Here is an 11,057-nt window from a genome sequence, read left to right as displayed (position 1 = left end):
GCCTGCTTTGCCAGTTTCAACGTTGCATGGTGATATTCCATTACTGTTGCAGTTTACTCTGATTAACTGGTAGTCAATACCTGGTGTGCATTAACGTACTATGTAACAAAGAAAATGAATTAAATAAAAATAAAAAAAACTTCTGTTGTGTTCACAAACCAATTCTTTGCTTCAAGTTGCTTCTACGTAAAGAAACAAAAACAAAACACTATTTCCTGATTATTCCCACACAGGGTCTCCTCCTCCCGAGGCCCAATCCATCATTCTCTTTTCTTCAATAAAACATGAAATTCCAGATTATTTGCTAGTGAAAGTTTCATTGTACTTCCTTTTTTGTTACTGCAAAAGAAATGTACTGGCAAACAGAACGATTCTCCAATATACATTTATTGAGCAGATTAGGGAAAATTGCGTTTCAGAAAATGTGAACATCACAGTGATGACAAATCGTATGACAAATATTTGGCCAAAGTAAAATATGGTTCCATACATCTCTTTTTTTTTTTTTTTTAGTTTTAAAAGCCCTCCTTTAGATGGGGTGATAAATTCTAACAAAATGTGTTGAAACGTTACCAAACTGTAGGGATGACTCATTCAGTGGAGTGGTCAGTATTTTTTCATGGCCCCCTGCTCCCACCTTTAGGAGCGCCACTGAATTCAGGACGTGTTTCCTGGTTAAACATAGTCAAATCCAACAAATTTTCTCCAGAAAATCTGCAGCAAAGTCTAGGAAATATTATGTCTTATTTCTGCTGAAGGAGAAATTAGATGCATTTCTGATTTACGTTTACAGGGGAAAAAAAATTGAGGTCGTTTGCGTTTATAACAATAGATTTGCTTCAATGTCCATTAATAATTACTTTTGTATTACTCCTTAGGTTGAATCTGTATACTTCCTTTTACCTCTTACTTGCTTCTGGCGTGATATTCTAGTCTATGGGGGGATCCTGAAGCTTTGCTGGGACACTCTGTAAACCAAAGCCTTCACTTTTGCATTCAAACGATTAAAACGCCAGATGTTGTCATTCCTGGATACAGCGGGACGCAGCGGCTACGAGCCCACAACGACATCGCCCCCTCTCCCCACTTTTATTCATATATTTTTAACCGAGGTATGAACACTTGGAGAGGGGAAGTGACCTAAAACTGCTGCCCGGAGACGCTTTGAACACTTTACCAAATATGGCCACAGCGGGGCGTGGGATTCATACAGATGCGTTCACGGAAAACTTCTGCCTTGCGGCGGCGAGGACAACGAGCTGGAAGTCCCGAGTCTACTAGGTAAGCCAAGTCTCCCTTAAAGTCACGTGTTTGTTTCCCCTGTTTTCTCGTAAAGATGTCCTGGGGGGGAAATTTAACGAACGCTTTTGTTATTCTCTTTTTTTGCTGGAGCAAGGGATGTTTACAGTGGAGATGGGCGCGGTGTGGTATGCAGGGTGGGGGGGGAAACCTCTTATCACTAAAACACGCTCTCATCTGTCTGTATGCTGCTGTACGTGGGTGCAAATCTAATCCTGTAAAGGTGGCAACAAGTAGGGTGGTTTGTGGGGGTTCAGGTATGCGTTTTACCAATAAATAAATAAATAAATAAATAAAAATCTCACTCCTCCATTCTGGCGTCCATTATGATCATATTTTGACTCTTCACAATTGTCAGTAGAGTCAAAATGAAACTGTGTATAAACTGGGTTGCTCTGGAAACCTAGAAATAGACCCCGAAGTTGGTTTCCTGTCACCCAGGCCACAGTCCTCACCGCGGCTGAATCAACCCACATCTCAGCTCGGAAACTTGGTGATGGTCTGTGGGTTGCAGTTTTCACATTAAACCCCAGGAACCCCAAATACCGTGTGCTTGATAAAGAAATGAGGGCGCATAGAGCAAAACAAACCAAAACCTCGGTTCCTCTAATGACTCTAGAATAAATTAAATTTAGTATCGATTTGTTTTGTTCTGCTTCCTGAGGTAGTTGGGGGCCTTAACGGAGCAGCATCAACTTCCTGTGCGTTAGTGCTGCTACGTGACGGCAGGAAGCAGAACTGTAACTGTATTTTATGGCTGATGATGAAGTTATTAACTTTCAGGCAAAAGCAGCAGAAATGGTTGCCAGGCATCTTAAGGGCCAGACCTTCTTCCTGAAGAGAAATAACAAGCACGTTTCGCTAGATAAGTTTTGAAAAAATAAAAAATAAAAATCTGGAAATTTTGAAATGGAAGAATTTAAAACCATAAGCTGAAATTAAATTGGGAAAAAATATTCCACTGCTTCATTTGCAAAAAAAAAAAAAAAAAATCACAGTAAAGTGGAACCCATTGAAATATACACAATCAGATTTTTTGGGAATTTTACAAATATGGCCAAAAGTGGAATTAAAGAAAAAAAAATCTTGTTTAAAAACATCAATGACTATTTAAAACGAGTTAATCTGGAAAAGTATAAATCTATTATCAGTGTTTTTCCAAGTTTGGAAAAAAATATGGCAATCAACTCGGTATGGAAAATTATTTTGTACTTGCTCACTTGATTCCCTATTCCATTGTCTTACTGCGGTCCTTAACTTTAAAAAGAACCGACATTTAAGTACGTAATATCTGCAAAGGTTTTGACGTTAAGCTGCCTAGGAAGACAGTAACACATGATTTTTCCCCTATGTTGATTCAGTTGTATATAGTGTCTTTTATGTCGGGTTTGCCAGGCCACAAATTAAGAGTTTCTTTTCTATCGGGATCATTGATTAAAATGCTTTTTGAGTTGCTCACAGAAAAATTACGAATAGATCTGATCACATTGAAAATCACAGTAGAAAATAGGGGACCACTTTACTGCATTTATGCGTAGAAATTCAGATAAATACAGCTTTTACATCATATATTGCTTTAAAAAAATTGTTATATTGTATTTCTGTTAAACCTGGCCAGGATAATCCAGTTCAGGTATCAATATGCTAAAAGTTACAAGTGACTGATCCAAACCAGTCCAGATGACTTAACCTCTCCGCCCCCCAAAGTTTTTTTATGATTTCTGAAATTTTAGTTGTTTTTTTGTCTGAAATGTTCAGAATGTTTTAAAAACATTTAAAAATCCCAGAAGGAAGTGGAAAATGATGTCTAAATCCATGAGTCAAATGCGAGATAACATGAGATACGATCCAAACATCCGAATTCTTTGTTTGAACCAAAGCACAGTAAAGTGGAAGAGAATAATCACAGGGGAACTTAATGCATTGCACATAGTTTTGTGTGAAAATTGTTCCAATTCAATAATTATATGTAACAAACATTAGCCATAAAAGACAAAGAAAAATTGCTTCAGGTTCCTTGATCGAGATGTTAGCCTGAATCAAAAGAAAACCAACCAGATTAAAAGATTATCCGTATATGTGTGTCATAGAACAAGCTGTTTGTAGGCTTTGATTTGCCGCTTATGGCAATGTTATTGAAGTTTAAGATGGGAAATTTCAACCTGCAAAAAAGTGACAATTTGATTTTAGGAAACGTTAATTTCTACGTCAAACACACTCAGATCTGAAATGAGAAAGTAAAGGAAATTTTTTTTGAGAAATGCTGCTTCTTATTTGACAATTTATATGTTTGCCTCCTGTCAAAAAGGACACAAGAGGGTAGTAGAGTCAACCCTGTGAAACTTCACTGCTCTTACATTTTTTTTGTTTAATCTGAGGGACTTTCCAACACTTTGAAGCATTAGCAGCCAAACTTCAGCTTCCTGCATGAACGTGTTATATCACGAACAGGAAACCTTGCTGAGGTTTGCCTTCCAATGGGAAAACAAACATACTCACAGCCAGAGAAACAATGGAATGGTTTAAATCAAAGCTTACCCATATATTAGAATGACAAAGTCAAAGACCAAGCCTAAAACCAATCGATATCATGTGGTACGACCCAAAAGGGGCAAGTTGACATGTGGTGGTGAGGGCACTACAATTCAAACCAAAGCTTTCTGATTGCATGACGACTACACATCCCACTGCCTGGTGTTGTTCTATCACATATTACTAGTGAAATCTACCAAGGTTTATGGTTGTGCCAAAAAGGTTCAAGCTACTGTACTCTGGACACTTGTCGAAAACATCAACATAGTGACATTGGGTTTATCTTTAGGCTTTAAGAAAACCATGCAGCCAAAGTTTGTTCTGATTTTATTTTTTCTGTATGCAGAGATTGACACATTCCAACAGAGGGAAAGTGCCCGACCGGAACCTGACACAGGATCCAGTTGAAAGTTGCGTTGTGATCCTAGACTCACATAGTCGATCCTGACTGCCATCCCACCATGCCGGTGACCTGGTTCCCAACATCCCAGCTGCTGTGGGTGCGCATCGCTGCGGTGCTGTTCACCTGCACCGCTTTCAGCGTCGTAGCAAATGGAGGCTGGCTGCCCCACGGAGGTATGGCGGACTGGTGCATCTTCAGCTGGGCTTTCAGCTTCGCCTGTACCCTGCTGGTCCTGTTGGTGGAGCAGTGCAGCCTCCAGTCCCGAATCCCTGTCTCCTGGTCCAACTTCCCTATCACAGTCGCCTGCTACGCCTCCCTCCTCTGCCTCTCGGCCTCTATCATTTTCCCTGTGTTTTTTCTCAAGGGTCAGAATCTCTCCCAGGAAGTTCGCGATCATCGCATCGCGTCCACGGTCTTCTCCTGCCTGGCAACAGTTGCCTACATGGTGGAGGTGAGCCTGTCCAAGGCCAGGCCAGGAGAAGTGGCGGGTTACATGAAAACGGCTCCAGGTCTGATGAAGGTGTGCCAAACCTTCGTGGCCTGCATTATCTTCATCCTGGTCAGCGACCCCGTGTCCTATGACCACCACCCGGCCCTGAAGTGGTGCATGGCAGTGTACTGCATCTGCTTCATCCTCTCCATGGCCGTGGTGGTGCTGTGCGTGGGAGAGTGCACCGGCTGCCTCCCCGTACCTTTCTCCAAGTTCCTGTCGGCCTACGGGCTCTTGGCCGTCATCATGTACCTGACGGCCACCATCCTCTGGCCCATTTTTCAATTCGACAAGAAGTACAGCAGGTGGGGAGACCAGACAAAACTGATCGCCGTGGCCGTCCTCACCGGTCTCAACTTCCTGCTGTACCTCGCCGATCTGGCCTACAGCGCCAGATTGGTGTTCGTCAGCATCTGAGCAGATCGGAGACATAGGTCACACGCGGGAAGGGGAGGGACTGATGGTGAATTCATGACAGAAGGCAAACAAGTCTTCTAAATGTTAGATTGTTCTAAGAAAGTCCCAAATACATGTGCGTTTTGTTTGCATAATCACAATGCTGCCTTACAGTATTTTCTGTTTTGACGTGAAGTGGCTTTTTTAAAGATGTATTTTTATTGTGTCTGAAGCAAGTATTACACAAACAAGAAACATTTAGTGTGGGTTTTTGTTCCACGGTGTAACCAAAAGGGATAAAAATAAATAAAAATAAAGGGTCAACACACTGGAACACAAAGGAATACCAACAGCGTTTGGACAGTTAGCATAACCCAACACGCAGTGTTCATCTGTCATTTTTTTAGCTGCCTTTTTTATTTAAATGTTTGTGATTTATGTTCGCTGATCAGAATAAAGTGTAATGTGATGAAATCTTTAACTAGTCTTGGGGCAGGTGCCCCTTTTTTTTGTTGTTTTGCTTGAAAGATGGTGGAAAGTGGGGCAGGGCTGCAGAAAACTCAAGGCTCTGGCAGGCGAAGTGCTGTTTGATATTTCCGGTTTGAAAGAGAGAACAGGAAAACCTCTTACAGAAGAAACACGTTTTTTTTTAAATGAGTGTTTCGCTTGAAAGATGCCGGCTGATTTTTAAAATTTTTTTTTAATCTTCAAGCTCTTGCTGCAGTCATAAGCAAGCAAGACATCTTAAGTCGAGAAGCAGATCGTTCATTGGATCGGTTCAACTGTGAGTAGTGATAATGGTGAGACTGCCTTATGTGTGATGCAACAGTTCAGGAAGTGAAACCTTTGCCACTTGTCAGAATACATGAAGCTAATTCAAACACCCTCTGCCTTGCCGGTCCTTCAGTCCTCAGCTTCTCTCGAAAAATGAATGGTAAGCCGCTATTGTCTGTTAAAGTCTCTAGTGTTGTGACTGAATAGGCTTAAGTATCACATGTATAAGGAAAAACAGTGTTTGGTTTTTTGTGACCAGTTGATTTTCTTCATTCTCAATCAGTTTCTTGAATATTTTATGACATTATTGACTGGCTCTGCAACCATGACGGTCATTGTTATTTTTAAGGAGTTTATTTCAATCAAGGAAGAATTTCTTGACTGGAGTTGGGCAGTGATCAGCTAAAGCAGGGGTGTTAAACTCCAGTCCTCGAGGGCCGCTGTCCTGCAGGTTTTAGATGTGCCACAGGTACAAAACGCTGGAATGAAATGGCTTAATGACCTCCTCCTTGTGTAGATCAGTTCTCCAGAGCCTTAATGACCTAATTATTCTATTCAGATGTGGTGCAGCAGAGACACAACTAAAAGTTGCATGGAAGTGGCCCTCCAGGACTGGAGTTCGACACTAAAGGCTGTTCTTACTACAGCGTGGAAAGACTCTTAAAAGGAACGGGCAACAGGCCCGATGTTCGTTTTCAGGTCTGTCTTTTATCTGAAAAGGAAGAAATATTATGATACGGTTTCAGTTTTTCTTCATTTTGCAGATTTGTGTTTTTTTTAAGTTTTCTTAAGCTCCCATCACAGTAGTCCAATGACATTGGAATGGACATATGGTTTTAATTTTTATTGGTGGGATGGGAATAACTTTCTCATTGATGACTCAACCTGGGCCAAGCTTTATTTGTCGAGGAGACGACCTTGCGTTTGACTTCACATTTCACTCCTAGTACATAAACTAGATACAATCCCAGTTTAGAAAAGGTACTTTCTTCAAATTCCCCTATTGAGCATTGCTAACACACACCAAGCAAAACTCTGTATCTCTGTAGGCTCTACATCACAGGTGTCAAACTCGAGGCCCGAGGGCCAAATCTGGCCCGCCGTAGCTTTTTATGTGGCCCCCTAGACTCCAAATCACATAACTAATTCGCTCCAGTTTTTCACAAATCTACAAAATTAACACAAAAGTCAACAAATCTCCACATTTTTCTCTGATTTCACTGCAAATTTACTTATATTTGGTCAAAAACATTGAGTAATAAAAAGTCACATTTAACATCATACCTCGGCACACACAAAAAACTTCCTATCAGACATTTCTAAATTGGCGCCACAAAATGTGCAATGTTGATTGCAAAAAAAACAGTAAAACAATCACAAAATCCTGAAGGAACAGCTATTTATTGATATTTTAACATTTTAATTGGCTTTCTTTATGCATTGTTGCACAACCGGCCCTTTAAGAACATTCAGATTTTTTATATGGCCCAAAATAAAAATGAGTTTGGCACCCCTGCTGTAGATTAACAAAAACCCAAACTTTCTAAAGGAATTGGATTGGATGATGATGAATTCATGAATTTCTTCCATTACTTTCCCTCTTCATTCCAATGGAAACTGGGGTCTGCATGATGTCGCTTACAATTTTCATTAGGATATTTGTGTTTTTCTTTTCTTTTTTAAGTGTTATGGTCTTTCAAGGAATCATTCATACATGTAACATTGAAAGATAAAGACTCACTTTTTATACAGGAAGCAAAATACGATTAATCAACATTGCTCTCGTTTTGGTTGCAGCACCAATTAGAATGGTCCTCCTGGGAAAAACCGGATCTGGTAAAAGCAGCCTGGCCAACACAATATGCGGAGACCAGCTATCACCACCAACCACACGATCAACTCTGAAACAAGCCACTGCAAAGCCATCACCAGACCCGTCGGTGGGAGAAACCTCACGGTCATCGACATCCCGGGTTTGTTTGACACGGACCAGCCGAAGGAGGAGCTGGAGCCTGAGATAGTGAGGTGCATCGCAGAGTGCGCTCCTGGGCCCCATGTGTTCCTCATTGTGCTCAAGGTGGAGAAATTCACAGAGCACGAGAAGGCCGTCATCGAGAAAATCTGCACGTGCTTCTCTGAGGACGCTCTTAAATACGCCGTGGTGGTGTTCACTCATGGCGACCAGCTGCCTGATTGGACGCGGATTGAGGAGTTTGTCGGGCGCAATAAGCTTGTGAGTGAACTGGTGAAGAAGTGTGGCGGCCGCTGCCACGTCCTGGACAACAAGTACTGGAACAATAAGCAACAGGAGGAATACAGGAGCAACCCGTTCCAGATGGAGAGGCTGCTTCAAACTATTGACACGTTGGTGATGGAAAACGAGGGCAAATGCTACACCAACGACCTGCTGCAGGCGGCCGAGGAAGAAATAAAAGAAGAGGAGGAGAACATTCGACTGGTCTCAGGAAACCTGCCGGATGCAGAGATCAGAGAAAAGGCCAAGAGAAGGGTTGCTGATAAACTCTTGATCACATGTACGGGCCTTGGCGTTGGCGTTTTGTTAGGGGCCATTTTTGGTGTGGTGGTCATGGTTGGAGCAGTCCTTACTGTTTTACAGGAATCTTCGAAGCCAGTAAAGCTGAGGAACGCGGCGGGCCAAATAGCTGCAGCTTCAGCAGGGATGGCATTAGGGGTAGGAGGAACGGCGCTGGGGGGCGGTGTGGTACCAGCAGCGACGTGTTTGAGCGTCACAGCAGCAGTTGCTGCAACGGGAGCTGTTAAAGGTGCTTTAACTGGATACGACGTGGCTGAAGGAGCAGAGACTCCAAAGGAAGCTGCACAGAAAACAGCAGAGGCTGTGAAGAATGAGGCGCAGGTTTGCTTAGATACGATTAACCAGGGCTGGAACAAAGTTATAGAAACAAAATGTGAAAAGTCAGAGGAGGAGAAGTCATTACTTTGTGACAAACTTGACTGAGATCATCTTTACTGGCTGTGTGGATTATTCTGGTTAACATTTAAAGGATCTTTTGAAACTGGAGAGGAGGGAAGATGTGTCATTTATTGAATCTAACTATAAATTGTAAAACTAATCTGATTGGAATAAAACATACATAAATGAGATTGTTAAGCCTCTTGTCATATTACTTTATTGTCCAGCCTTTACATCTTTCCATGTTTCCTGTGGTGATTTCAAATCTACATTTATTTATCCAGGTCAAAAAGTTCACAATTTTGATGGACAGATGGACATTTTGTGTAAGAAATAATCTAAATTAATTACTATAATTAAAAATATTGCATGTGTGAGTACTGCGATTTACTCTATCATCTACTGTGTACACTTAAGCTTACAATCATTTCTGGCTTTGTCACGCTCATTAATATTGATTAATGTGTTGATTATTTTGCTTCTGATCCAGGTCAGAACGTCATAATTTGTGCAATGTGAGGAAATCAAAAGTAAGGAATCACATTAGAGTTGAGGGCATGGAAAGAAATGCTAAAAGAACAATTGTTGTACTCTAATAAAAACCTTTACAAGAATTGAAAGGCACAAATAGATCCACCTTCACACTGCAGTCAAACTGAAGGAAACTGTTCAGTTTTCTTGAATGAAATTAACTTTGAAGGAAGATTTTGGCATTTCATTAGTAGAGATAAGTAGGAAGTGACATTAATGTTCCAGATGTACATGCAGTATGATTAACAATTTGATAGTTGTCATCTGTAAATTTCTAAATGACCACAAGAGGGAGCAACAGTATTAGCAACAGTCTTAAAGAGAGTGCAATTGCATAAGAAGTTAATGTCCAGGCTCGTGTTTTCATGGTCCAGACACAATCCTGACTCCATGGTTTGGAATGACAGAGAGGAATATTACAGCATAACATTAAAACGGTGTTTGTTGTGGATTCTGTGTCCTGTCAACCTTCTACTGTTTCTGAGGTGGATGACGTCCATCCACCTCGTGGCTCATTTGAAGCGATAAAAGACGTAAAAAGAAAAGCCGTTTGATAAAAGATGGCGGGAGCAGCCGCTCTATTTGCTGCACTATGATTTGGAGGTGAGTTATGTTTGTTCGTAGTTAACATTTTTAACTGAATAAACATAACCACATATAATAAACATATATAAAAATTACCTTTATATATAGTAATAAACATTTCCACATATCACCTCTGATGTCCACCGGACTCTCAGTTGCCATGTCAACTGTTTGGGATTCCCCTCTGTTCTTACGTCACCGAGCTTTCTGATTGGCTACCTGTCACATTCAACAGGCTGTGTTTCGCTGAGAGTCAGTAAAACCCCGCAGGCTGAGATAATCGGGCCAAGACAATGTTGAATATGCCCGATTTTAGATCTGACATATTCAACACACCACCGCGTAACACAGCGCTCTCTGCAGGACGTTGTAAGATTGTCGTAAAGTAAAAATTGGGGCAAAAACAAAAAAAACAACAAAAGACTTTAGCGGGAACTAGTGATGGGATTTTCGGCTCCTTTTCGAGATGCGGCTCTTCTTACTGTGGAGAGCCGGCTCTTTCGGCTCCCAAACGGCTCCCCATATATATTTTTGACATTATTAATTAATTAATAGCTTAAACCTAATTTTATAATATTTTGTTTCATTATTGACATTGTTAAGCACTTATGATGAGTAAAAATGCCGCATAACAATGCTATAGCAATACCGATGCGTGTGATGTCCACATGTGCAGGTTGTTTGTCGAGCCTGCACGATAGGAAATGCTGACTTTGCACAGTCTGCACTCTGCCCTGGAACTTGATGTAGCATTAAAATGAGTCCAAATCTTGCTCCGTTTTCTGTCACTCATTTATTTTCACCTATTCAGTTCTCACACTGACTCCCCTTCTTTCTGTGCTTCTTGACCGCTGAGTGAGTGTCTGTACATAAACACCTGCCGACGAACGTTATACAGCTTGGCCAACTGCCTGCCGTTTCCACAAGAAAAGTGGAGATAAACTTTTTTTTTCAGTGTTTTCCCGCCACATTATTAATTGAAACTATGTGTGATTGGTCAGATGTGTGGAGCACACGCTTGACATGAGGGCAGTGGACCGACCGAGGGAAAAAAACTCTCCGCTCTAGCACTGGCAGAAGAGCAAAACGCGCAAAGAGAGGGAGAAGGGGGGGAG

General features: G+C 41.4%; 2 protein-coding genes across 2 annotated transcripts; both read left to right on the top strand.

Annotated features, from left to right (window-relative positions):
• The first annotated feature begins 1,094 nt into the window (after positions 1 to 1,094).
• Positions 1,095 to 5,594, top strand: LOC114157171 (myeloid-associated differentiation marker homolog). Its single transcript, XM_028038023.1, has 2 exons — positions 1,095 to 1,281; positions 4,178 to 5,594. The coding sequence occupies exon 2, from the start codon at positions 4,293 to 4,295 to the stop codon at positions 5,139 to 5,141; it is 849 nt and encodes a 282-aa protein (XP_027893824.1). The 5' UTR covers positions 1,095 to 1,281; positions 4,178 to 4,292; the 3' UTR covers positions 5,142 to 5,594.
• A 109-nt stretch (positions 5,595 to 5,703) lies between these two features.
• Positions 5,704 to 9,440, top strand: LOC114157152 (GTPase IMAP family member 7-like). The gene is made up of 2 exons (XM_028037984.1): positions 5,704 to 6,054; positions 7,692 to 9,440. The coding sequence occupies exon 2, from the start codon at positions 7,756 to 7,758 to the stop codon at positions 8,869 to 8,871; it is 1,116 nt and encodes a 371-aa protein (XP_027893785.1). The 5' UTR covers positions 5,704 to 6,054; positions 7,692 to 7,755; the 3' UTR covers positions 8,872 to 9,440.
• The last annotated feature ends 1,617 nt before the right edge of the window (positions 9,441 to 11,057 follow it).

The sequence above is a fragment of the Xiphophorus couchianus genome, chromosome 14, assembly GCF_001444195.1.
Source record: "Xiphophorus couchianus chromosome 14, X_couchianus-1.0, whole genome shotgun sequence".
NCBI lineage: Eukaryota > Metazoa > Chordata > Actinopteri > Cyprinodontiformes > Poeciliidae > Xiphophorus > Xiphophorus couchianus.
The sequence above is the reverse complement of the archived record's forward strand: the minus strand, read 5'-3'. Positions and strand labels throughout refer to the sequence as shown.

Coding starts and splice junctions, on each gene's coding strand:
- LOC114157171 (XM_028038023.1), top strand. CDS start 4,293: ATGCCGGTGACCTGGTTCCCAACATCCCAGCTGCTGTGGGTGCGCATC.
- LOC114157152 (XM_028037984.1), top strand. CDS start 7,756: ATGCGGAGACCAGCTATCACCACCAACCACACGATCAACTCTGAAACA.